Raw genomic sequence first — 25,297 nt, forward strand, 5'->3', positions numbered from 1 at the left:
CCCAGGTCAGAGCAAGCCCTGGGGAGAGCAGCAGGCAGCACCTGAACCTTGGGAGCTGCTGTCCCAGCTGGGCACCAGGCTGTAGCTCATGTCTGCCTCACCCCCACTCCAAGGGAATCCTGCTGGGATGTGCAGCAGCTCGACTCAGGTCCTTCCCCTCATTTCTGAGAACAGTCTGAGTGTGGCCTTGGGAGAGCTGTTGTCACCCACACGTGGCACACAGGAGCCTGGTCAGCCCCACCCTTGGACCAACACTGCCAGGCACTGGCTCAGACACAGGGCTCTGGAATGGCCAGAATTCAAGGATCCAGCCCCAGGATCCAGCCCCAGCTGCCCCATGTGGGTGGCAGCACGAGGGCAGCAGTACAGAACATTAGAAATTTTGCTCCACTTTCTCCCATGGTCCCAAATCCCACCCTCCTCCCTCCATGTCACAGTGGCAGGAGATGCAAACCAAACACACCTTTCTTGGAGTTGATCTCTATTTCAAAAGAAGGCTGCTCCTGTAGGAATAAAAGATGAACACTGGCATGGGGTGGTAAACAAGTCCCTAGAAATTTTTGCCACCCAGTTACTTCCTTCCCTTCTTAATACCCTGAAACAAATACTTCTACAGCAGCTCCAGCCTCATACAGTTGTGAGAACACTTCATGCAAAACAAAACAAAAAAAAAAGAAAGTAGTAAAAACCAGCAAAAAAAAAACCCAAACCCAACCCCCAAACAGAAAAACCCTTCCCTGGCTGTGCAGGTCTGGAAATCATGATGTTTGTTCATCACCCCTGGGAAAGGGAAGGGCTTTGCCTAGACACAATCCAGCACAGAGTCACCAGCAGTTCTCCAGCAGATCTCCAAGGTGCCAGACCTCATCCTGCCCTGACTTGCAGGCAGTGTGTGGAAGCTGTGGGTTCCTCTCGTGGTCACCAGGTGAGAGGCAGGCCCTGGGAGCCACACTGCTGTTCCCCAGGTCTGCTGAGGTTTGGTGTGGAGAGGACAGCACTTGGCAGCCAGTGCTGTAAGTACCAGAGGTTCTGCAGACCTGGGAAACATCCCCAGGGTGGCTGCTGGCTTTGCCCAGCTTACAGCAGCAAAGAGAGAAAAAAAAAAACAACCTGACAAGAAAATCCAAATCCACCAACACTCCTGTAAGGTTGTAATTATTTTTGGGCAGACACTGTCCTGCCACTCAGCACAGGGCTTAGCATGCTCCTGGATCACTATGGGGGGCAGTGGGGGCCATGGGGGACACACAGCTTTGCAGGTTTCCTCAGTGTCTCCCTCAGGCCTTGCTCAGTTCCTGTGACTAGGCAACACCTACAATAACTCACAAACTTCCCATACAGGGCACCAGTCCCAGCATGCTCCAAATGCCTCCTGCTCTGGTTTCATCTGGCCAATCATGGCAGGCTGGGACCTGCACCCTTCCCAGGGAAGCCTGCTCAGCTCACACAGAGCAGGACACCTCTGTGGACTGCTTCCCAATAGAAGTACAAAAAGAAACCAAGAGCAACTGTGATTTGCTCCATTTAATTTCAATTAACTGCAGTCCTCAGAGGCCAGAGAGATGCCAATCTAGCAGTTGTTGGCCATCCCCTCAGGGATGTCCCATTTCTCAAATGCCCCTTTCCCAACCGAGCCTCTACTCTTCTCAGCTTAAATTTTTAACAGGTTATTAAATCCCACTGTGTTAAGTTAATAAGAGCTTTAAAACCTGCAGTTCCTTCTCCTCTGGAGGATGTGACTGAACAGTGGAAAGGACACAGGGTCAGCCAAGCACCCTTCTCTGCAGTGGGGGCTCTGCTACCTCTGGAAGCTCCTGACAGTGACCAGTGTTACTGGATCCTGTTAAAAAGACACGATGTAATTAGGGCTGGGGAGGAGGAAAAGGAGCAGCTGTTGCCCTCAGGGTACTAGAACATCTCCCTCCCTAAGTGGGGAAACAGGCAGTTTATTTGCAAAAGTTTCCTAAAAAACTACTGAAAAAATGCAAAGGCTGCTCAGCCTCTTCCCCTAGAAAACTGTAAAAATGTGGGAGACACAGTGTGACAGCAGGGAGGCAGCACAGGGACAGCTGCTGTCTCTGGACTATGCCACAGCCATGGCAGGGTCCAGAGAGGTCTGGCTGTGACTTTAGATGCTCCCTGTAGAGGATTCAGGAGCTCAGGTCCTCTTTGCCCCTGCCTGGGTATTCAGTGGGCAGTAAGTGGCTGTGGCTGGTCTCCACACTGTTCAGGCAGCTGCTGGTATGTTGGCATATCCTGCCCAAACAGACCTCGAGGCTGTTCCATGACAGTTACTGCTGTCAGTGACCAGTCCCAGCTCGGGCTCCCCTCCTCTGGAGGTGTCTCCTCTGAACGTGCTGCTGCTCAGTTGCTCTCAACCAGCTTGGCCAGTCCTTGCCGGATCTCACTGAGCTCAAATATCTTCACATCCATGATCTCTGCCACCTTGGTGACCTCGTTCTGGATCTTCTCCCTCTCAGCCAGAGTCTCAGCCAGTGTCTGCTCAGCCAGGTGAAGGCGCCGCTCCAGCTCGGCGTTCCGTGCCTCCAGCTCCTGCCCAGGGACACGTGCAGTGAGGAGCCTGTCCCAGCCCTGATAGCAGCTGCTCACAGACCACCATCCTTATCTCCACCAAACAGCCCTGCAAGCACCCCAGTGCCAGCCCAGGTCTCCATCAGTTCTTCCACTGAGGGACCTCCCTATCTTGTGAGCAGCACCCCAGTGTGCAGTGAGCACGTGCTCCCCAAACCCAGCATCTGCCCACGGGTTGCAAAGGTCTATAAACACACATCTCCTGGCACATCTGTCATCTCCAAGTCATTGGATGTTTGGAGATACTCTACCAGGAAAGCCAGGGGCTGTGAAGGGGGCTGAGTCCTGCAGAGGTCAGCACAGGCATGCTGTGCCCCCCGGGGCTGCACAACAGATCCTGCTTCCATCTGTGCCCCTGCCCTGAGGCACAGAGCAGCCTGCCTCCCTCCTGCATCCCTCCTGCCAGCCTGGCTGAGTCAGAGCTCGGCTCCCCAGCCATCCAGCAAGCTGAGCAGGACTCAAGAGAGATGGAAGGTCACAGCACCTCAGCTGTCCTGCTCCAGTCCTGTGTCAGGGTTACTGCAAGTGCTAGAGGAGAGGACACGAAGGCTGGCTTGGCTGTTGGCTGCCAGTTGTGTCCCATGTTGTATCCCCGAGGGATACAGGGAGGGTGGAATAAGGCAGAGATACAGGCAAGGACCTGTTCCCACCATCCAGAGGCAGGGATAGGCACAGCAGCTCAGCAGCATTCTCTCTTGGGCTCAAAGGAGAAATGGGAATGGTTCTGAGTGCAGGTGTCCCAGGTCTGCCATCCTCACCTGCAGCTTCTGCAGTGTCTCCTCACGCTCACCCTCTGCTTCCCACCGGCCACATTTCTGGCTCTTCAGCATCTGAATCTCCTGAAGCACAAGGAGCAAAAGCATCAGGTCAGACCCACCCTGTCCCAGTGGGGGCAGCTCCCACCACATTCCCCAGCCAAGGCCCCTTCCCTCTCTCGAAGGATCACACAACCACACTCCTCCAAATTTTAATGCCTCCCTCTCTAACCTTCCACTTCTGCTGTACCTGCTGCTTCCCTCTAACCAAGATGACCGGGCCAAGTGCCAACAAGCTCAGTGGCCTCTGCACCCTCCTGCATCCTTGCTCAAGATCAGATCCCAGGCTCCTGCGACCAGGCTCAACTGTTGGGTGAAAGCCTCTGCACATCCTTGCCCCGGAGTTTTTCCACTGGGGAGGTGGGGAAGGATCAGGAAACCCAAAACACCTCCCCTCCCCAGCCCTTGCTTTGTGGCTCCAAGCCAAAGGCTCTGTCCACCCACCCTGCTGAGGCACTGGCCACCAGAGAGCCTGCAGATGTACAAATCAGAGAGATTCTCTCCTCATCTCCCCTCCTCCACAGCCTCTGTAATTAAAACTCTGCTTTAAATCATTCATTTAAATGCAGTGAAAGTGAGAAGCAATTAAGATACTAGAGGCTAACTGCAGCTGCAGAGGGCTGAGAGGGGAAGGGGAAGACACAGCCCTGACATTCCTGCAGGGGCTGAGACTCCCCCCGCCAGGCTCTTTGCATGGCAACTCCCAGCACTTGACTCTTATTCAGCTTTGTCCCTCTGGGGAGGGAGACCAGTGAGGGGGCTGTGCTGGCTCACGGGGGCTCCTGCTGGCACAGGCAGCATGTGCAACAGCACTGGGGCCTCTGATCTCACCCAAGCTGCACTGACAGACAGCAGGCTGGTGACTGACAGGCCACCCAGCTTCAGGCTTGCTCTGCTTCCTGGGGTATTACCTCATCTTTAGCCTTGATCAGTAGTTCCAGCTCCTCCAGGGTCTGGCTCAACTCCTCCTTGTTGTTCTCACTGGAGGAATCATGAGCCCCCTGTGACTCCAGTTCTGCTACCTACAAGGAAGCACAGAGAAGGCACACTCAGAGATACAGGAATGTCCTGACATCTTATCACCCAGTCACTCCCTGTCATGTTCTGACTCCCTTGCAAACCCAACCAGGCTTACAACAGGGCAGCAGCTCCCACCCTGGGGCTGTTTGGAAAATTCTCTCCTTCTGCTCTGCATAGATCACAGACAGAAACACACTGCAACAAAACTCGTCTAGAGGCTCTGCCTCTGCTTCATCCTGCAGTCTTGCACTTCCAGCAAAGCCTGACTGGTGCACATCAAGCTCATGAGCCTACAACCCATAGTGATGGTTGGATCCAGCTCCACTTGCATCCCTGGGCAAAGGCTGCCAAAGGCAAGGGAGTTACTGCAGCTCAACCACAGCAGAGCCAGAAGGAAGGGTTTGCCCAAGTGTACTCCCCATTCCTGAAAAATTCAGCCCAGTGGCTTGGATTATTCATGAAGAGGATTCATTTTTAAGAGCACATCAGAAGGTCTGCAGCAGCTCTTGCTGGGGCCCAGGTTCTCAGGGATTCTGTGCTCAGCTCCATCCATAGGCACTCTTGTGTGACACCTGCCCATGAGCAGGGGCAGCAGGACAACACTGGCTGGATGGTCCATGAACACAGTGGTTGTGAGCTGTCACACTCACAGGCTCATGGCCAGAATCAACCAGCTCTGGTCCTAACATGCTCTGGTTTAGGGTCAATAATCTAGACATTTCACAGAGTTACAATTTCTTCTGTGATTCTGCCCAAGTTCCCAGGGGCTGCCCTTCATCCATAGCTTATGAAATCCTCACTCCTGGCTGAGAGAGCAGCCACCAAACAGCAGAGCCTGCACAGAGCAATGGCAGGGACAAGGCAGCTCATCCCAGCCAGCCTCAAACCCACAACCAAGGTCCCTGCTACATGCAGGGCAAGCTCTGCCTGCAGAGGAGGAAATCTGTTTCATGCAGCTCTTTTACTGCCCGAGTCCAGCAGGGAGGATGAGCAATGGGCACAGAGCATCCCTGGGGATGGCTGGATACTGCACAGACTGGCCACACAACAGCCATCAAGTGGAAACAGCTGTTAATTGCTGTAAATCCCTGCTGTCTTTTGAATGAGCTATCTCAAAGTGAAATGGCTTTATGCCTTCTCCAGGGCTCCAGAGCCCTTTCCCAGCCAAACCCCAACCGTCCTAAAACCCTCTCCCAAGTACTCTGCAGTTCTTCCCTCCCAACAAACCCAACCGTGTGACTGTCACTCCTCTGCCCAGATGCCATCAGTCGATCCATGACCCCTCTGATATTATGCAGGTCAAAAGATCCCATTATCCCAGCAGAACAAGGGCTTGTTTGTACTGTGCCACTGGGGTTCATGATGTTGCAGCTTGGATTTGAGCTAATTATAGCAGACAGAGCGATCTCCATCCTTCCTGTCAGCAGCCAGAAGACTGCCCTGATGCCCAGCTCGGGAGGCCTTAGGGCTTGCTCAGTATTGCTGGCAGCTGGGAACTACCCCCAGGAAACCTGAAGGGAAGCTGGCAGCCTTTGACTTTGTGCTCTGGTTTCCTCCCTCTATCCACAGGGACTCAGCACATCCCCAACTTGCTCTGCAGAAAACAGGAGCTCTTGCAAGAGCTCCCTAGTTACATGGCCTTATTCCTTGACATGTTTTCACTGCCAGGCTCATGCAGCATCCTGGATTTCCATCCCATCTCCTGCAGACACCCATGGAAACTGACGGGAGAACAGGGTCAAGGGCACCATCTGGCTCTGGGACAGGGCTTCCTCTGGCCTGCTCTGCAAGGGCCCTCCTGTGCTCACCCGCTGCCGCAGCGTCTCAGTCTCCTCCTGATAAGCAGCCAGCTGCTTCTTCCACTGGTCCACGTTGGCATTGGCTTCATGGAGGGCAGCCACCAGCTTGTTGTTGTTGTCCTGGAGGCTGAAGAATTCAGCCTCCCACTGGACCTCACTAACTGAGCTGTGGGAGAGAAGAGGGGGAGAGTGCAGGAGAGCGTGAGAGAGTCTCAGCATGCAGGTTCTTCCCCCTGTGCTAACATGATGCTCTTGAAGAGCTGGGCAGATCCCTGTTTGCTGCTTGGCTTTCATATCACTTCCCAAATTTAAATACTTCTTCCAACCCTGAATCTGCATCTCTTTCCTTTATCCCTGGATAATATTTGACTTTGAGGCTACGTGTGCTTGCTTCAACTGCAGAAACCCCACTGTGAGATTAACAGGGTGGTGGACTGATCCAGCTACCCCAAAGGGGCTTTGCAATGTGGGACTGTGAATTGGTTTTTTACATCTTTGTTAGATCTGAATTTGCTTTGAATAAAACCCTACCACCCCAGAGTCAGGATAAGGTAGCAAAGGACACTTGCTTTTGATTTAAAAATATTTTAAGTGTTCAGCTGGGAGCTCAACAGGAGCCACAGGACAGAATCCAGCCCAGAGCCTTTTGAACAGACAAAGAACGGAAGCAGCAGGGACTCTGCTGGAATCCTCAGGGGAATTAACACAAAGTAGCCCTGGGCCAGCTGGAAAAGTGTGAACATCTTCTGGTATCACAAACTACTGATCTGTAGATAACTGGTATCAACTCATCCCTGCTGCAGGCACAAAGCACTCTCCTTCCCACACTGCCTGAACAGCACGTTTCACCTCCAAGCTGGAATAACTTTCTACTGGGCAAGAGGGGACACTGGTTTGGTGGAGGGTTTGGGCAGCAGCAGACATGGGGCATTACTCAGCTACCTAAAGCAGCAGCAATGGGTCAAAAGCATTTGGGATGACAGGGACATGCACCAAATCCTGCTAGAATCAAGAGCTGAGGAGTCAGGAGCAGGGAGCACTCATGGCAGCCTCACCCTTCTGAAAGCATCTTCTTCAGCCGCTCCTTCTCAGTCGTTACCTCAACGTCTGCACTTTGGCTCCGGAACAGTTTATCTTCCCCTGGCCCATTGGAGCTGATGATGGGGCTGGGCAGTACCTGGGGGGGAGGAAGGAGTGGGTATCACACTGTGAAGTCAGGCTGGGTGCCCACAAGGTCTCTGCAAACTCATTCACAGTCCAGGTCCACAGAGCTCCCTCCCAGTCCCAGTCCTCTGTGAGACAATGGCTCCACTTCCAACCCCGAGGCAGGGCTGGGCCTGAACACATGGCAAGGGGGGCACAGACCCTCCCGAGGGGCTGGGCAGCACCAGCCATGGCACCGTGAGGCCTCTGGAAGCCACGTGGCCTTGGACAGGTCAGTGCTTTGCTCTTCCAGCAGCTGCCCCACCCTTCCCTGTCTCCCTGCTGTGCTGGGGCAGTGATCCCAGTGCCCAGACACCATGAGCACGTGGGGTCCCAGACTCACACACCACCCACTCCTCCCTCCCAACTCCAGGGACTGAATTCTCTGGCCCTCGACTTTCCTTGACAAATGCCAGAGATGTCCCAGCCTGTAACCCGAGTCCCACAGCTGCTGGAGCTGGCCCCTTCAGGGGGTTGCTGAAATCTTAATAAAATCTTGTGCTAGTTCTGGGAGTAGTGCAAAGAATGAACTCTTAAGCACAGACCTGCTGGGCCACCTGGGTTCAGACTCAAGTCCAGTTTCTGTACCTTGAATTAAGACACCATTAGGATGGTGCTTCTCAGGCTCAAAAAGGGAAACTCTGCTATTGTTCATATGACTCTGGCACCCACTTCCCAAAGGTGTGGGAGAAGAAACTCAGCTCCTCCACCTAAACATGCCCTGCTCCATGGGTCCATATTCCTGTGTACAGCACAGCTAGCAGGGACAAACCATTCATCCTCCCAGGCTGGAGGGGACTGGGAGTGGAGCAGAGAAGACAAGGCAGACCATCCATCCTCCAGCCCCTGCAGGAGGCCCCATCTGCACGGTCCCCTCTCGCAGCAGGGCACAGCTGGGCACTGACAGGGCAAACTGAGCTATAAAAAGACTCTCTGAGCAATGAACCTCTGGGATCCTGAGTCAGGGGCTGAGACCAGGTGGCCAGTGAGGCTGCTGGAGCTGAGAGGTAGCTCTCAAATGGGGTAAGGTCAGACACCGGCCTTGCGGGTCAGTTGACATCTATAAATAGAGGCAGGCAGGGCCACAAGATGTACTGAGCAGCAGCTTCACGAAACCTTCCTGAGAGTGACTGAGAAGTGAGACCTGCAAACACAACCCTGCCTCACCTTTACTACACGGTGGGGAAACTGAGGCAGGGAAGGGCCAAAAGTTTCCTGTTCTGGTGTGCTGAGCCCCTGTGAGTCCAACTGAAACTGACAGAGTTGAAGATGCTCTGCAGTCTTTTGTTGCTCACATTCTGCTCTGTGTTGGGGATGCTAAGTGGGATGGGGGTTGGCCTCAAAGGTACTGGAGGACAGCAGAATGCTGCCAGCCTGGGATTTCCTCAGCTCTGAAAAGCTGAAGTCAAAGTAAACTAGTGCAGATGTAGAAATGAGGGAACCCTGATTTAATTTCAGGAGACAGATCTGCTCTCTGCTCACTTGCAAACAAGAACACCATCAATTATGCAAGGATGAAGCTCATGTTTAAGGTCTACTAATGTAGAGACATGAATCAGCAGTGGGACAGTGGGAGAAGGGATGATGGGCTGCTGCACGTACAGGCTGGGGAAGGCCAGAAATGTAGGACAAAGTCTGCATGGCCACATGGCAGGGGACACTGCACGTGTCACTGTGTCAGCATAGGGGAGATGAACACATCCTGTTGTGGCACCTGATGAGTTCTGCCTGGTGTAAACAGGATAAGGAGTATCTCTACTCCCAGCCTCCATCTCCTGGCCAGGGCAGGGAGAAGATGCAGGCTGCAGCTGCCCATGAGTCTCTGTCTTGGGTAACTATTACTGCCCAGGGTCTTTTACCTAAAACTTTGGTTCTGCTCTGAATGCTCTGCTCTAATCCCCTCTTCACTTGCCTCTGATTAGGATTGGGCTTAGAGTTAGCAGGAGCCAAAACTAGGCAGATTTTCCCCACTTTTCACCCCACATGACATTTCCAGTCTCTGCAGAGGCACTGCCTCCACCTCCCCCTCTCTTCCCTGCAGCCCAGGGTACTGTTTGCACTCCCTCCTCCTCCTCTGCTGCCACTCCATCTGCACCCAACCCAGAGAACACAGAGTCCTCCATCCTACAGCTCCTCTCCTGCTGCCAGGAGCTCTGGGAAATGCAGAGTCACCTCTGGAGTCAGGGCAACTTCATAATGGGAAAAAGCAGAGTAGAGCTCTCCACAGCTTATCCTCCCCCCTCCATCCCCCTGCTGCTGGAGCTGGTGTGGCTACACAGGGAGAAAGGTAACAACTGCAAGTGCAACACATCCAAGCATGATCCATGATGGGCTTAAGCTTTCTAGCTTGGTCTCCTGGGGGAAAGAAAATTGAATGACTGGCTGTCATGCACATAGTTCTGCCTTAGGGGAGAGTTCCCAAGGGGGCTGTGATTTCTGCTCTCACAGCACAGCTGCTCTTCTGCACTGGAAATACAACAGAAACAGAAGAAGCTTGGCCAGGACTTGGGCACTAGCCCTAAGAAATTACTCTGTCTCTCCACAGACCCTCATGGAGAGCACCATCACCTATCAGAGACACATGAAGAGAACCCTCTGCAGCCCCAGAATAGGAAGAAAAATGGTTGGATATGCCACGTGTCTTCCTTCCTGTGATCTTCCAGCAGGCAACGTGCACTCCTGCATGCTGCTTGTGCTAGTGTCACACTGAGCCCCCCCAGCAGCTCTAAAGAAAAAAAGAAAAAAAAGAAAACCACCAAACCAAATAAATTCCAACCATCACAACAAAAAAAAACCCCACATCTCCAGTGTGGCTTTATAAGATATCAAATGGTTTTGACAGTTTAACCGGCAAAGAGGAGTGTGAACCTTCCCAGGAGCTCCACTTAAGCACTAATTAGTTAATCTGCTTCATGTGTTTCTGGAGAGTGACCTCAGGGTCACAGGTGCCATCAAAATGTGAAGCTCCAACCTCAGTGTCTGGCAAGATCACAGAAAGGGAGGAAAGCAAAAGCTGCTGGAGGAGATGAGCACAGTGGCTGTTTTCCCAAGCTGTCAGCACCCTGCAGTGAGCTCTTCCAAGCTTTACCTGGTGAGAGGTGATGTTCAGGGCAGGATTGGTCAGCTCTGTTTTATCCTGGGACTTCTCCCTTGCCAAACGGGCTGCTTCTTTCACTTCCTGGAACTTCTCTGCAAACTAGAGGGGAGCAGAAAAGTCACTGCACTGCGGGGCCAAAAAGCGGAACGAAGGAGAGTTGATGCCTGGGTTACTCCTCCCTTTGCAACTTCACTTAACATGCCTTTTAATTCCTCTTCAACTAACAATGAACTTCAGAAAACAGCCCCTTCCAGCTCCTGCCCATGATTCTGGCACTCAGGGCTGTGGGATTAGCTAACCAGCAATGACAGAAATTGAGCCCAAAGTCCTAATTCGATTTGTGATGCTCAGAACACTCTGCAAATATTACTTCAAAGCTCTTCCTAGCATCTTGCATAAGACTTTAGCACAGTGGGACCAGCTCCCCTTCAGGATTCCAGGGACATTCCCTCTGATGGCACCAGGTTTCTGCCAGCACCTGCAGCCTTACCTGGGAGAGATGTTGCTCTGAAGCAAAGCCCAGCCCATAGACTGTGTTGGCTCGGCTGTCTGCCCATTGCCCAAACTTCTGGGATGTCTTTGTGAAGGTCATGTTGGGGGTAATAGTGCTGTTGATGATTGCCTGTAGAGAGAGGCAACAAGAGAGTCAGAGAAAACCCCAGCCTGCTGCCCTGGGGTGGTGGTGTGGGACTGGTCACTCTGATCCCCGTGTACTCCAATAACTAGGGGTGGAATCTGGGTTTTAATCCATAAAACAACACTTGAGGCCTTTCTAGTCTGGCTACGTGACACAAACAATCTCAATCATCTTGTCTATTTAAAAAAGAAAAAAAAAAAGCCTCAAACATCTCAGTATCATCAGCTGTCTCCATTGCTGGAAAAAAAGAGACTGTGTCCCTGGGGACTGAACAACCTCCTGATGTTCTCCATTTTCATGGCAAATAAGGGAAGGGAGGGAGGCAAAGCACTCAGCACTAGCTGTTATGAAACACTCTCTGCTGGTTAGGGTAGGAACAAATTAAACTGCTTAGGAAGTCTGCAGAACCTCTGCCATTGGAGCCCTTCAAGCACAGGCCAGGAAAACACCTCTCAAGAACAGTTTAGGGAGAGTTAATTGTGTTTTTGGAAGTGATTGAACAGGCTGCCCCGGGCTGCCCTCAACCTCTGTCATTCCATTCTATCTTGGTTTTAGCACAGGGTAAGTGCTCTCAGAAAAAGCTGTTTTGCATGCTGGGAGGGGTGGGGGTGAGACAACATCAGCCCCTAGGGCAGAAGTTTATCAGCACAGATTCTAGCGTCTTAACAGTAACCACACCTGAGGATGGAGGCAGCGCTTCACCTCCCCTTCCCTGCTTCACCTCCCCTTCCCTGCGGGGAAGATGCTGAATTGCCCAGGCTGAGAACTGACCAACTTGACACCAAAAGCATCAACTCCAGAAGACTTGGGCTGGCAAAAAAAAACCCAACAAAACAACCCTTGCTGTCCACCTGCCAGCAAATGCTCCCTACCTTGGTGCCCCCCACGCTGATGATCCGGTAGACGCTGCGCGTGGCATCGTAGAAATAGGAGACCGTGAGGGCGTGTTTGCTGGCAGGGATCCAGTTGCGTTTGGTCGCAGGGTCGATCTGGAAAACATGGGCCCTGGTGCTGAAGATGGGCTGCTCCCTGCAAGGGAAAGGAACAGGGCTGTCAGGGCATGGGGGGAAGCTGAGCCACGGGGGAATTGCATCGACTTCCTGGCCCTGGTGGCGCATTGTGCAAGGCCAGCAGCACTTCTGCTGTTCCCCTTCTCCCCGGGGACCTGAGGCACGTGGTGCTGGGCTGTGCAGCCCCAAGGTCACAGCATCTCTCCAGCAGCAACCCTGAGCTGAGCCTCTCTGCAGGGAGCAGCAGTTCCCCACCAGGCTGCTGGCCCTTCTTATTAGGGCAGCCATGACCCAAGTTCTCCATCATTCCCTTGAGTTGCTTTTCCAAGAGCTCTGGGTTTCTCTGTGCTCTCTCCAGGAGCTCTCCAAACCCTTGGCACTTTCCTAAAGCCCCTTTCAGAAGCTGGGGACCTGCTGGCTGATGCCCTGCACAGTAAAAGCCACAGCTGTTTGTGCTTCCTCCATCACCCAGGCAGCACAATGCCAGCAGCTTTCACTGCACACTGGTGACCTTGGTCTGTGACAACACCCTCGGCACAAGAACAAAGCTACCAAGGGTGTTTAACTTCAGGTACAGGTCTTTACCTTCATCTAGAGCTTCTCTGTCCTCTCCTGCAGCCTTCAGACATTTCCAACAACCACAGCCTGGTCATCCCAGCAATAACAGGGATGTCAGTAGATCTTGTATGCAGGGTCACCCAAGAATGGGTATGAAACTTGCAAGTGTAAGTTCTAACAGGACAGCACAGCCTCCTGTTTGGGACCTACCTGATGGCCCCAGACAGCACTGCCAGCCTGGCAGGGTGATGCTAATGATTAGGGGTTAGATTATTTTTAGCGTGACCTGAAGCTTTCTTTCACCATCCCTTGACACCATAGTGCTCAGCTCATGGTGACTTCACCAGGTACAAGATATCTCTGGCTGCTGTATTGCTTGTACTTCATAGGATATCTCCAAGCTGAAGCCTTAAGGAAACGGAGGGATGGAGGATGTGTCTGGGATGTGAGCACAAAAAACTCCTTCCCTCAGCACAGCTCTTCCTCCCTTGACTCATGCCTGGGAAGCACATCCTGCAGAGAGAGGTCACATCACAGGTTTGGGAGCAAGACACTGAACAATGAATGAAAGGAAACTCTTCACCACACACTGCAGCTGCTCCAAGAGAGCACTGAACCAAGCACTGCCCCAACTCTGGAACCAGCAATATCTGAGCTGAACTGAGGAGCTGAATCTCAGGCATCAGGATGTAACTTGAGCATTCTAGGAGGAAGGAAGGAATGTTTCCATGACACAACAGTCCAGGTGCATCAGGGCTTGGGGTCTCCATCTGACTTTGGTTAAAACCCAAGGCTCTGGCCACTGCCACACTCCTCACCCAAACCTCTTGAAACCTGATGTGATTGGAAACATCTCACACACCCACAACAGCTGCAAACCAGGCACAGTCACAATCCTGCTACGTGCCAGCTCCCAGGATCCTCACATTTGTATTTCCTCCCATTCCAAGTCCTCACAGCTCCAATGAGCAGAACTTCCCACCAGTCTGAAGACAACTGTACCTGCTGCTTTCTGAATCCACCACCAAACCTTAGGAAGGAAATAAAACACTCCCTGCTACCTCCTGGTTTCAAGCCTTGTTCCCAGGTTACAGCCCTGACTCAGATCTCCTGTGACTGCACCAGGGTCTAAACCAGCCCCTTTCCCTGCATCCCCCCTGCCTGCTTTCATTCAGCCTTTTTTCTTTTTTTTAATGAGATTCAAATTTTCCAGGTTCCACTAACAGATCCTAAATTTTACATGGATCACAAGTTAACTTTTGAAACACAGTATCTACAGAGGAGGGAAAAATGAACATTTCTGCACCTTAGCCCCCAAGTCCTGGGACAGTGCCAGAAAAAAACAGAGGAAGGACATTATCTAGTTGTTGACATTTGTCAGTAAGAAGGGTAAGACAGACTACAGGCCAGTGGAGTTAGTATGTGTCTCTCCTCCAACATCTTGCTTCTCAGGTCTCCTAGCTGGACTGAGGCTCCTGTTTGATTTTGCCTCCACAGTGATTCACTTCCTAGTGATGGAAAAGTCAGCTGTTACCATCACACAGACCACAGACAGAGCATTCAGCCAGGCAGCGTTTAGGGGCTTCATTTGTCCCAAAGTCACAAAGCTTGTAATTTGTAATGATTTCTCATCAATGAACAAGTTTTCTTCTCTGTCATGGGAGATAACTGGGTGAGCTGTGTAACTGAAGTAAACCTCTTTGGCAGCAGGCACAGGCAGCTGGGAGAGGGCCACAGAGGAGCCTGGAAGGCTCCAGTGTTTCCAGTCATCCACACGTGGTGCTGGCTGCAGGATGGAAAACCCTCCTCAGAGATCACCCCTCGCACGCACGGCAGCTATTCCTGTGCTCACAGCTCATCACGGAGGTCTGCACCCAGAGCCCATGGAAACCATCCTGCTGACTGCAGCAGGACTTGGATCAAGGGATGTTCCAGGCGGCCCCTGCCATGCACCCCGAGGAGTGCTCCAGCATTCCTGGAGATAACCCTTGTCTGCAGGGACAGGGAATTCACCACCACGTGCAGTCCCTGCCCGGTTCTCCAGGGAGCCAGGCACGGTGAGGGGCCCTCAGCTGCCCTGTGCTGGCTCCCCAAGAGGTGACAGACAGCTGGGCTACTCCTTTGCTTTGTAAATTAGTGTTATCAGTAAATGGTCCCCACCCTGCCATCCCCCTGTCTACTGAGACTGCTTGTCTCCAACAGGGAGGGAAAGGGTAAGGGTGAATTTGCATGATGAAGGATGCCTGTGAAAGGGCTTAAAGAGTCCAGCCTCTCTGCTAAGTCTGCCTTCCAGCTTCTTCCTATTGATCACTCCAAGACAAAAGAGGCTCAGGAAGCCACTCAGATGTCAACTGTCCTATAATCAGAATGTCACTAACCACAAAAGTCAGCAATACTTTCCTCCTGAGCACCAGGAGTAGAAACTAAAGTGCCTCTGGAAGGCCTGTCAGTCAGAAGCAGCCCATCTTCACAGGGGTTAGCTTGTGTTTTCCCACTCCAGTGGGGCTGACTTGGCTGCTCCCTCGCCCACACAGCCCCTGGACACACAGCCTCCCCAGGGACACCCAAGTGCGCCCTGCTGGTGGGGAAGGGTGCTCTGCTTTTTGTGCCTTCACACAACCACTGTTGGCTTGAAACTCCTCGTCCATTTGTTCATGCCTTACGGTCTTCCCTGGAGCAACAAAACTTCAAGAGGTTTCTCCCTTCCAGTTACAAAGTGGAAAGTCTGGCAGACGCTGGGAGCAGGCCTGCTGCCAGTTCCACCAGATGTGCTGTGCTTCCAACTGGCAGCAGCAGCAACTTCACCTGCTTGCCTGCTGCCAAGGAGGGAACTCCTGCACCCCCCTCTCCCTCCAAGGGAAGCAAAATGTGCAGGATCTCCTGAAATTACCCTTCAGTTTCCCCTTTCCTCCCTGCACACGGGAACACTTGCTGCCAACTCTCACGTCCCTAAAGATGGCAACTGGAGATTGCTTTATGAGGCCAGCATGTTAACCTGAGCATAGTGGCAGCCTGGCATGGGGACAGTGCTTTCTAGGAAGCAGTTCCTTAAGCTCTGGAGGTAGTAATGCTCAGGAGAGCTTTGTGCCTGGGAACAGCCCAGAGATGTTCCTGCTCCTTTTGCAACACTTGTGCAGTGGAAAAAAAACAACAAAACAAAAACGTCTGTTTGTTTTAAAACCATCAAATTATACAAACTGTATCCAAGTAGTACAAGAATTTCATCGTCAAGGATACTGGCTACGCTGGAAACCTGCCTGGCTGTACTCACTTGTCTGACAAGCTGAAGGCAAATGGTACAAAACAAAAGCTCTCCTAGAGCCTAAGTGGTGGAGCACAACAAAAAGCAGACAGAAAGTGTAGGCAGCGACACAAACCGAGAGAGAAGAATAGCAATCAAGTCGGCAAAGCTTGGGGCACAGCCCTGAGAAGTCACAAACGGCTTATTAACTGGAAAATGCCTTCACCTCCCCCTTCCCGCCATTCCTTTGGCAGGAAGGCCCGCGGCAGGGGCTGACACAGCCCAGCAGGGCAGAGGGATGAGCACTGTGGGGACACGAGCCCAGGGAAGGTCGGAGCAGAAGCACCGATGCTGAAAAGCCACATCTGAGATGCGGGAGCAGAGCAACGTCCACAGAGCTCTCACCTGCAGTCAGCTTGCTGCTGGCCAAGCTGCTGGCCTCTTGTTTCCAAAAAACATTACAAAGCACTTAAAAATAGCCCTGAAAGTGCCTAGGATTAAAACCGACGTGTTCCCTCTCCTGCCACAGCCCTCTCTTCCCCTGTGTTTTCAAGTTCATGAGCTGGATACACCAACACACATCCCTAAACGCTGACACTTTTCCTGCTCCCAGCTGGGAGTCCCCATAACAATACAGAGCAGTGAAAAGGGCATGTGTAAATAAAACCACTTACATCCCCCCAGGGCTGTCCTGAGAAGATAATAAAGAAAAAAAAAACACAAAGCAAATGACTGAAAGGACAAAGATCTGGCTGAGACACAGACATGATCAGCAAGTGCCTGGTGGCAACTGGAAAGGATCCAGGTCTCCTCCTGCCAGCAGTTGTTCCCAGCGCAGGGGGGAAGGGCAAAATTCAATATCCCACATCCCGCTGATAGCTTAAAAATGACCCGTCCCCCATGAACGTTCCCTACCGCCCCGGCAGCAGGCTGCCAGCTCCCAGGCACAACCAAGTAGCTGAAAATGAAGAGATGATCTCACTCATCTAGCTATTCCTAACGAGTTCTTCATATCAGCAAAGCACCCAGCTCCAGGATGCTGCCTAAGGTAAGATCCAACGGCCTGCTCTTGTAGGTTCTGCTTACAGAGAAGCTGGAAAAAGGTCACTGGGTGTTTGGGGAGGGCACATGAATATAGGGTATGGATCAATTGTTTCCAATTTGCCCAGTGACTCAGTGGTCATTAAGAAGACACGTACAACTGCACTCCGGTCTCATTTCCACCTTGGTTCTTAAATTATTCTCCTCTCTACAGCACCCAAATTGATTTATTAATGAATAGCTGCTTATTTCACCATTGTCAGGAGAACAAATCATTATTTGTCCTCTTAATTGATGGTCTCAGCAGAGTGGCAATGGACTGAGTAGGCCAAAGGGACCAGGTTTGCTAAGGCTGGATGAGGGACCTCACCAGGTGAGGACCCTAACAGGCTGCCAGGAGCCTGGAGGAGCAGCCCAGCCTGCAAGCCCTGCCCTGTGCCAAGGAGGCACAGATGGCAGCAGCCCAGTCCCTTGCACCAGTGCCATGTTCTGCCTAGGAGGGGAACAAGGGGCATAGAAGGTGCCAAAGTCTGGCAGCACTGCCCTCTCTGTGTCACCTGAACATGTATGTCAGGGGATGCGTGGCCTGTCCTTGAGTGCCCTGTCTGTGTGTGGGCTCTACCCTCCTCTTTCACACCTTGAGCAAGCCATGCTTAATCCCTCTGCTAGGTATGGCTTTAACAGGAGGATTTCACAGAGCACTCTCTAATCCTCCACAGAAAAGTACTCTCAAACCTGCAGACAAGTCTAATAGCGGAACAGAAGAGGTGAAGAGATTGTTGGTTTAAGCCACAGGAGTCACACACAGAGCTGGGAACTGGGCATGTTCTCTCTACATCCTCCAGCCTCTTGCCTTGAGGTGATGGAGTCCAATCCTATCAAGAAGTATCCCCCATTTGGAGGAACAGCCCAGGTTAGAAAAGGGACAGAGAGCCTTTGAAAGAGCTGTTCAGCACAACCTTTATGTCTGAATTTCAATTACACTGTAGCAGCTCCAGTGTGTCTCACTGCATGCTTGCTCCCTTCTCTCTTTGCCCCACCCCAACTTCGGCTTCCTCTTGGGGTCTTTACAGTTCAGGGAAACTGGGTTTTATTGCTCCTACTTTCTCAAGGTACTTCCAATGCAAATAGCAGCTCTCTGGGAAAACACAGTTTGACAGTGACAGGCTTGCTCTCTCTTCAGCAGGTTCCTAGACTTAAGGGGAACTGCTAAAATACAGCCCTCCTGCCAGACCCCTTAGAAAAGGGGAGAGGGAGAAATCAGGGTTTTATTATTTGCTTTAGATCTTTTCTTGCATCCAGCCAGATCTTTGCTCAGTAGCTTCTACACAGGGTGTGGGGAGGGGTCTCTTTCTGACTGCACAGCTGCATTTGACGTATGCTTTGTCCTTGTTCTTCTCTGGTTTTCCACACAGTCTGGAAGGTTTTTCCCACTGAGATCCTCCTGTTTTTTTGTTCTCAGTAATTCTCGCCTCACAGCCCTGTCTGCCTGCCTGTGACATGCCCATTTAGCTAACTGAATTACTGATCACATCCTGCTCACCTGCCCCCACCCTTTGCTGCATCGCCAGAGAGAAGAAACCTCATGTTTGTGCTGGAGAGAAGCTTTTAGTCAGCAGTCCCCAAATTTGTATGAATGTTTCTGCCCTGTTTTCAGTTCCAAAGCAAGGCATGTGACAAAAGACCCAGGATTCAAACCTAGACACAAGTAGAGAGTTTTAAGAGAGAGTCCAAGTTCAAAGCACTCAAGGGACATAAAAGTGAATAATGGAGGTTTAGAATAAAGTATTTTAGCCACTTAAGGCAGAAGTTGGAATGTCCTGGGGAGGCTGAGCAAACTGCATTTGCCTTGGTGCTCCTGGATGGATGGGGTTCAGTCAAGGGCATCTCTACAAGTCCATGTGCTGTCCCCAGCCTGCACCTCCTTTCACTCACTGCAGCTTCTCTTTGCAGGGATATTCATTTACTTGTCAGAGAAAGGAGCCTCTCTGCACTTGGACACAGAGAGGATAATCACTTCAAATACTGTGCTCTGCATCTAGGCAGTCTGTTGTCCCCCTTCATCTAAAAACCAAATCAAAAAATGCCTTGCATAAAAAGCAAAGTACCAGGTCAGCAGAATAATTTGTTCCATGGACTGTGGACACAGCAACACTCAGCCAGGGCTTTGGGGGTGTGATGTTCCAGCTGACAACAGAAGGATACCTTCAGAGTGCAGAGACCTGGGAAGGTATTTTTGCACTGTGGCTGGGCTCAATGTGCAGCCACAATGAGCAACCTCCTCAAAAAAACAATCACCTGCAGGTGGAAGGCCCATTGCCAGCCAGAGCAGGAGGCAAGGATTTCCCAGTTGTCCCTGCAATCTTCCCCAAAGTCCTTTCTCTCTGCAAGGTCTGGCTTCCTGGATGGGTGATGGTGGGGCAGGTTGTGCAGAGCAGAAGGGGGTAGGTGAGAAGCTGTGAGCAGGAGCCCTGGGGCTCAGCCCTGGCGCCCAGCCCAGCCCAACACCACGCTGAGTCAGCCGGGAGGCTGGGCCGGTGCGTCAGGGCCAGGGCTGCCCTCCCTCCCCAGGATCAGCAGCCAGAGCACACTGTGTGGGAAACCCTGCGGGGCAGCGCGGGATCAGCTGAGGGAGGGGGCTGGCCAGGGCAACGTTGGGGTAAATGTGTTTCAGACAGAGCCCAGTATTTCAAAAGGCCGAAGTGGAGCACGGAGAGGGCACAAGAACCAAAGTCCTGCTCTGCTGTCTGTCCTCGTTTCCTTTTATTTTCCCCCAGCAGCTTGAATAGCTGCTGACTGCCTGTCCGTGCTGTTTGGGGAAGGAGGGTGGGCTCATGAGTCAAACCTCATCTCTTTCCCTTTGCATTTCTCCCCAAAGTCTTCCTTTGAGCCAGGGACAGGGTGTAACCCCTTCCAGAGCCCATGGACCCTCCTGCTTCCCTGTAAACAGCTGCAGAGAGTGTGCCCCAATATTGCCTACCAAGGATTTGGGCACAAGCCCCCAGGACACTGACTGTTGGACACTGACTTGCAAAACTGCAACTTGGGAACAAAGTTTGGGAGGACTGATTCTCAGATTCCCAGCTCTTTCTTCTAACCACCAGGCCTCTAAGCTGCAGCTTCGCTTTCATTCTGTGCTGCATAATGTCACCTTGGGGAAAATGCCCTGATGCTGCTGGTGTCCAGGTGGGACTGCAGGAGCTTCACTTCTACCCTGCAGCCACAGAGGACAGGTGGAGTAGTGCAGGTCCAGCCATGGGAACTGGCTAGGGGGCTGCCTTCTCTCCTGCCTCCCCCAACTCCCAAGAGATTACCCAGCAGGGCTTAGCAGAGGAATGAAAAGCAGCTGCCTCATGGCCTGTGTGCAGATAAAGGGCAGCAAAGGAATCCTGGCTGAATATGCTCCTGTTGGATCAGCGTGGGGAGCAGCGACAAGCATGCAAGGTCAGGCACAGAGACAGGGGATCAAGGGCATTTAAAGACACAACACAGCTGAGAGAGAATTTTTTCTCTTCCTTTTGGAAACCAGTTGCCATCTACAGAGCATCTTGGCTGCTGAACACTATGCTCTGGGTGTCTCCAACACAATCTGTGCATTCACCTTCCTGGGACAGCCGTTACTTTTGCTAATAAGCTTCAGCAGCTCTTTCCAGACACACAGACCCGTTGCTGGAAATCTGTACAGCAATTAGAGTTAAAAAACCCAGCAGAGCCAGACTCCAGCAAAGTAAATCTTTATACAATCCAGAAAATATGTGCAGTAATAATGAGAACCAGACAAGTGGCGATACACACACATTTCAAAATGCTCTGTGTCTCCTACATACTCTGCCTCTGCATCTTCATTATGGCCTACAGGACCCACAGCACGTCCAGGCACAAATGCCTGCTCTGCTTCCCTAGAAGTCCTCAAGATCTGCTGCTGTTTCCAACCTGCCTTTGCCAGGGCTCCAAAAGCACAACCAGCAGCCCCTCCAACAAGGCCAGCTCAAATGCCTGTTTAGCAGAGGTCAATGGGATGACAGTGTAAATAGAAGTACGTGTATTAATTTCTTAATATATGAGAAGTGAGTAAACTCTACACAGCTCAAATCAGAAGCTGTGAGTTGCATCTACCTCTACTTACATCTGGCAATGCTGGCAGCAGAGATTTAAAGACATGCAAGTGGCCACTGAAGACTGAGCTAGGACCTAACTAAATTCACTTCCCTCAGGATCAAGTGCTATTTACAACTGTCCTCTTCAGAGAGGAAGTGCTAAGGGATAGATCCACACAGTACAGTGGATACAAAAGAGTCCATGGAGAAGTCACCCATGAAAACCAGAGCATGTTATAAAAACAATCTAATATGGAGGAATGAGTCCAGAATCTGCTTTAAAAATAAGTCACCTAAAATCAACTGCCAGATAGTGATGTAAGAGGTGATGTGATTTAATCTCTTTTGTATCCAGAGTAATCTAAATGCTGCTGAAAGCTTCTCAGTATCCCCATGTGATCAACACACAAGCAAAAGGACACTTAATCTCAGGAGTTCAATGGAAAAAAGGAATTTTGGGAGGAAACGTCACCTCTGGCTTAACAGCAGTTTTGCTGCTACAGCACTACAATCCTGCAGGGAAGGCTCCGTGGCCAGGGATGGTGACACTATCTCAGCATTTTCCATGGGAACTCGTGACCCTCTAAAGAAATCTCATAGCTCTGGGTGTACCTGTGGTAGGTCCACAAAGGATTCATCCACCAAGCATGGAGAAGAAAGGGCTAGTCCCAAGATACCTGCCTGTTAAACCCTTCCTGGCATCTCTAGAAGTTTTACAGTAACTTTGTGGATCACTGGAAAAGTTGCAGAAAAACAGGGACATTTTCTGATTAGCCTGGATCTGCACATGCTCTGCCAACTTCAAAGGGTCTATGCCACATTTCACACTGCTGTCACTTTTGATCCTTTGCCTCTACCTTTTTTGCTTCTTGAGTCTGTGCTTGACTGTTCCATCATTTTATCTAGACAGTCCAAGAGGAAAATTAGGAAAAGAAAAACAAGCCCCATAATGTTCTTTATTTCTCTTGCACTGTCAAACCCATAGGTTTGGAGGGAGCTGATCAGACAGGCTCCCCACAGATCCACGGTGCTTTCAAACAGCCACAAAGAGTTTATTGCACAAGAAACTCCCAACAACACGTCAAGTCTTTAAAGTTACATGATTGAGACTTATAACTAGGGCATAAATTAAATACCAGACTAAGCTCCTATTTCCATGCCAAAATCCACTGCCACATCCATGCAGCATTATTTCACTCTTAGAAAACCTGAGTGGGATCATAAACTAAGGGACCGGGGGCTTTCAATCAGCTATTTATCTACTCAGAAATGCAAAGAGGACCCATTTTACTGAATGCCAAAGACACAACAGCCAAACAAACCCCCTAATTTCTAACTCGTGGAAAAGTTTGTGAACACAATCCAGCTCTAGTCCTCCCACTCAGCCTCCCAGTGTGGATTTCATACACCATACAGATCACTAGAGCTTCCCTTACATACGAGTTTATTTAAGGAAGTTGCTGAGACTTGCAATTATCTACTTTCTAACACAGAAAATAAAAATCAAGCCTAAACTTTAAAGCTTGCAACATATAAAAGATGCGATTAAAAACCTTCATGTATTTTGCCATTACCTTAAAAAATACCTCAGTGGCCATGAATAAAAGCAATTCAAGAATAATAAACTGCCGGTCTCACCCCATCTCTGCCGGGTGTCAGCTTCTCTCTCTCCAGTCCTTTCTTCAGCTGCCTGGGATTCACTCCACGTTCTGATTTATTTCTCCCTTCCTCTTTCTTTCTCTCTTTCTCCGGATCCGGATGCTCTTTAAATTTCCTCCGGAATTTCACTTTGAAATCTTGCTAGTTTTGCTGTTGGATCGAAACGCCCAGCAAATCCCGGAGCGTGCGGGGCAGCGGGGGCTGCCCGGATCGCCCCCCACCCCGGGCTGCGGCCGCCCACACCCAGCACCAGCTCGGGCGGGGAACTGGGGCGCTCCCGGCCGCCGCAATCCTCAGCGGTTCCCTCTCTCCGGCTCCCAGGATCCCTCCTTCCCTTCAGCATGGGAGGGGAGCGGCAGGATTAGGTGGTTCTTTTCCAAGCCCTTTTAAACAAAGCCGTCTGCTGCTCCGGCAGCCCCGCAAGTTTCCCCCCGCAGCCCAACAAGTCCGGCCGCCTTCGGGATGGCGAGGGCTTTGTTCTTTCTCTCTCTCTTCCCTATCCGCTTCCTCCCTCTTCCAACTGCCCCATCACGGTCACATTTCTCCGCTTCTTCTCTCGACTTTATTCCCGGGGCTGGGGCCGGCTCGGCGACACCACCTGCTGGACACAGCCGGCCCTGCCTGCTCCCTCCCTGCCTGCTCCCTGATTGCTCCCTGCCTGTTCCCTGCCTCCTCCCTCCCTGCTCCCTGCCTGCCCCGGCCCCAGTGTGCTAGATGACAACGCTACGCTGGGATTTAAACAGAGGCTGGTTACCCATGTAACCAAAAATCATGTTCTTTAATCTCAGTCTAGACATCCCCGATCAGAACCAGGGTGCCCTTTGTTGTTCTGGCTTTTATGGACTCATTTATACAAGTGGGAAATTAACATAAGGCCTGAATACATTTGTATGAAATGGGGAAATAGCCTTGGGAAGAAGGGAGGCTGGGAAGGCCTGGGCCATGAGAGAGAAGAAAACACACTCTGTATTGAAAGAATAAAAATGCTTCATCTGTGCATCAAAGTGACTTGATCATAACCATATAAAAAACTTCCTGGTAAAAAGGAATTTTGTACAAGAGTGCTTTTCAGTTCAGCCAGCACAGGTGTGACAGGCTCAAGGGGCTGGAAGCAGACACTGAGCAGGGCAGTCTAGGAATAAAATGCATTTTTAATCATTCAGGTAGAGAGGCACCAGTAGCCTGGCCTCAGGAAGGAGAGAGGTGGCCAGGCTGGGATCAGATCCTTGCTCATCTGCTCCTTTCCAGCATTCTTCTAGTAAAGAACCTGAAGCTCAGCTTTGGCAGGAAAATATTTCCTCATTTCCTCCCAGACACCTCTACCAGTACACTCAAAACCTGACTGAACACCAATATTCCTCATTTAATTCCCACAAGTGCCTCAGTTTTGCTCTATAATAGGCCACTATTCCAACATGAAGCTTCCCATGAGCAGAGCCAGTGGTGCTGGGTTATGGTGCTGCTGGATGATCCCAATCCCCTTTATGCTTCTTCACATATCAGGACTTTTTAATAGGAAATCATCCCAAGAGAGATTTTGTTAATCCCAGACAGTTGTGCACATTAATTTCTCTGTGGGTTAATAACTTCAGAACTTGCTCCAAAATTGTTAGCTCTGTACTAGTAATTTTACAGTAAAAGGAAGAAGCAGTATTCATAATTTAGCAACATTCATATCAGAGTTGAATACTGGCAGCATTAACAGCAGCCTTAACACCACTTCCTACGCTCTGCTTTCAGTGTTCCACCTCCAACCCATTCTGCACTCTATTTAGAAGGGACATTGACTGGCACAGCTGTAGTTCCTTGTGTCAGTGTCCCCACTGCTATAGCCCCTGTGTCCAGGGCTGTGGTTTGCTGTCAGTGCAGTGTGAGATCAAGAAGCCTTCAGGCCACACTGTGGTTTGAAACAACAGCAGCACAGCACAGCAGATTTTTGGCACCAAGAGAGCTGAATTGAGGTTAGAAGCAACCAGGAAGGTTTGTGGATTCACCAGGTACTGGTGTAGGCTCAGAAAAGCCATTGCAGGGTGAAGCAGCAGCTCAAGGACTATCCTGGCTCCCTCTGCTTGCCCCATATTCCCTGTCCTTCCCACATGCAGGGTGGTGGCAACCAAAGACAAAAGGACTGAAACTGCTCTGAAGACACTGCTCAAAGTAGGGCACAGTATCTTTCATATCGACCTGTTAGCTGTGACTTATCTACTTCTCTTAGAAGCTAATTATTTTACACATTTAATTTAGGGTAATTAGATCAGCAGGAATTGAACTCAAACCAAATGCTGGTAGCCTTGTGAGGATTTTCTGAAACGGGGCTTTATATTCCATCTGCACTTCCCTCCACTAAGGGAAGAGACAAAGTGTCCCCAAAGATGAGAATGGAAATTTCCATCACTCCCTATGTTATTAGCTCCCTACCACTGCCCAGTCAGCATCACCAATTTCCACAAAGCCCTTTGCATATAGGGAGCAGGATACAGGTAAAGGAGCCCAGATGTCCATTTCATATGGTTCTCTTGCCCCCACTT

General features: G+C 51.0%; 1 protein-coding gene across 3 annotated transcripts; it reads right to left on the reverse strand.

Moving 5' to 3' along the window:
* Positions 1-464: 464 nt before the first annotated feature.
* HOMER3 (homer scaffold protein 3) lies at positions 465-23,324 on the reverse strand. 3 transcript variants are annotated; one of them, XR_007891544.1, is made up of 10 exons: positions 22,749-23,324; positions 12,036-12,192; positions 11,017-11,148; positions 10,518-10,625; positions 7,282-7,403; positions 6,236-6,392; positions 4,319-4,429; positions 3,351-3,431; positions 2,271-2,553; positions 465-503 (listed from the first exon to the last, which is right to left on the reverse strand). XR_007891544.1 is itself a non-coding variant. In XM_051639493.1 (9 exons), the coding sequence occupies exons 1-9, from the start codon at positions 22,751-22,753 to the stop codon at positions 2,365-2,367; spliced, it is 1,062 nt and encodes a 353-aa protein (XP_051495453.1). In that variant the 5' UTR covers positions 22,754-23,324; the 3' UTR covers positions 465-2,364. The 3 variants fall into 3 exon arrangements, 2 of the variants coding, with proteins under 2 accessions (XP_051495453.1, XP_051495454.1); XM_051639493.1 differs by having other exon boundaries at positions 465-2,553; XM_051639494.1 differs by lacking the exon at positions 10,518-10,625 and having other exon boundaries at positions 465-2,553.
* Positions 23,325-25,297: the final 1,973 nt, after the last annotated feature.

This window comes from Apus apus, chromosome 24, assembly GCF_020740795.1.
Source record: "Apus apus isolate bApuApu2 chromosome 24, bApuApu2.pri.cur, whole genome shotgun sequence".
Classification (NCBI taxonomy): Eukaryota; Metazoa; Chordata; class Aves; order Apodiformes; family Apodidae; genus Apus; species Apus apus.

Excerpts from the sequence above, each read along its gene's own strand:
- HOMER3 (XM_051639493.1), bottom strand. Across the intron at positions 11,149-12,035 it reads TCAGCGTGGGGGGCACCAAG|GCAATCATCAACAGCACTAT; the intron begins GTAGGGAGCATT and ends CTCTCTCTACAG. Across the intron at positions 10,626-11,016 it reads CAGAGCAACATCTCTCCCAG|TTTGCAGAGAAGTTCCAGGA; the intron begins GTAAGGCTGCAG and ends GCTCCCCTCTAG.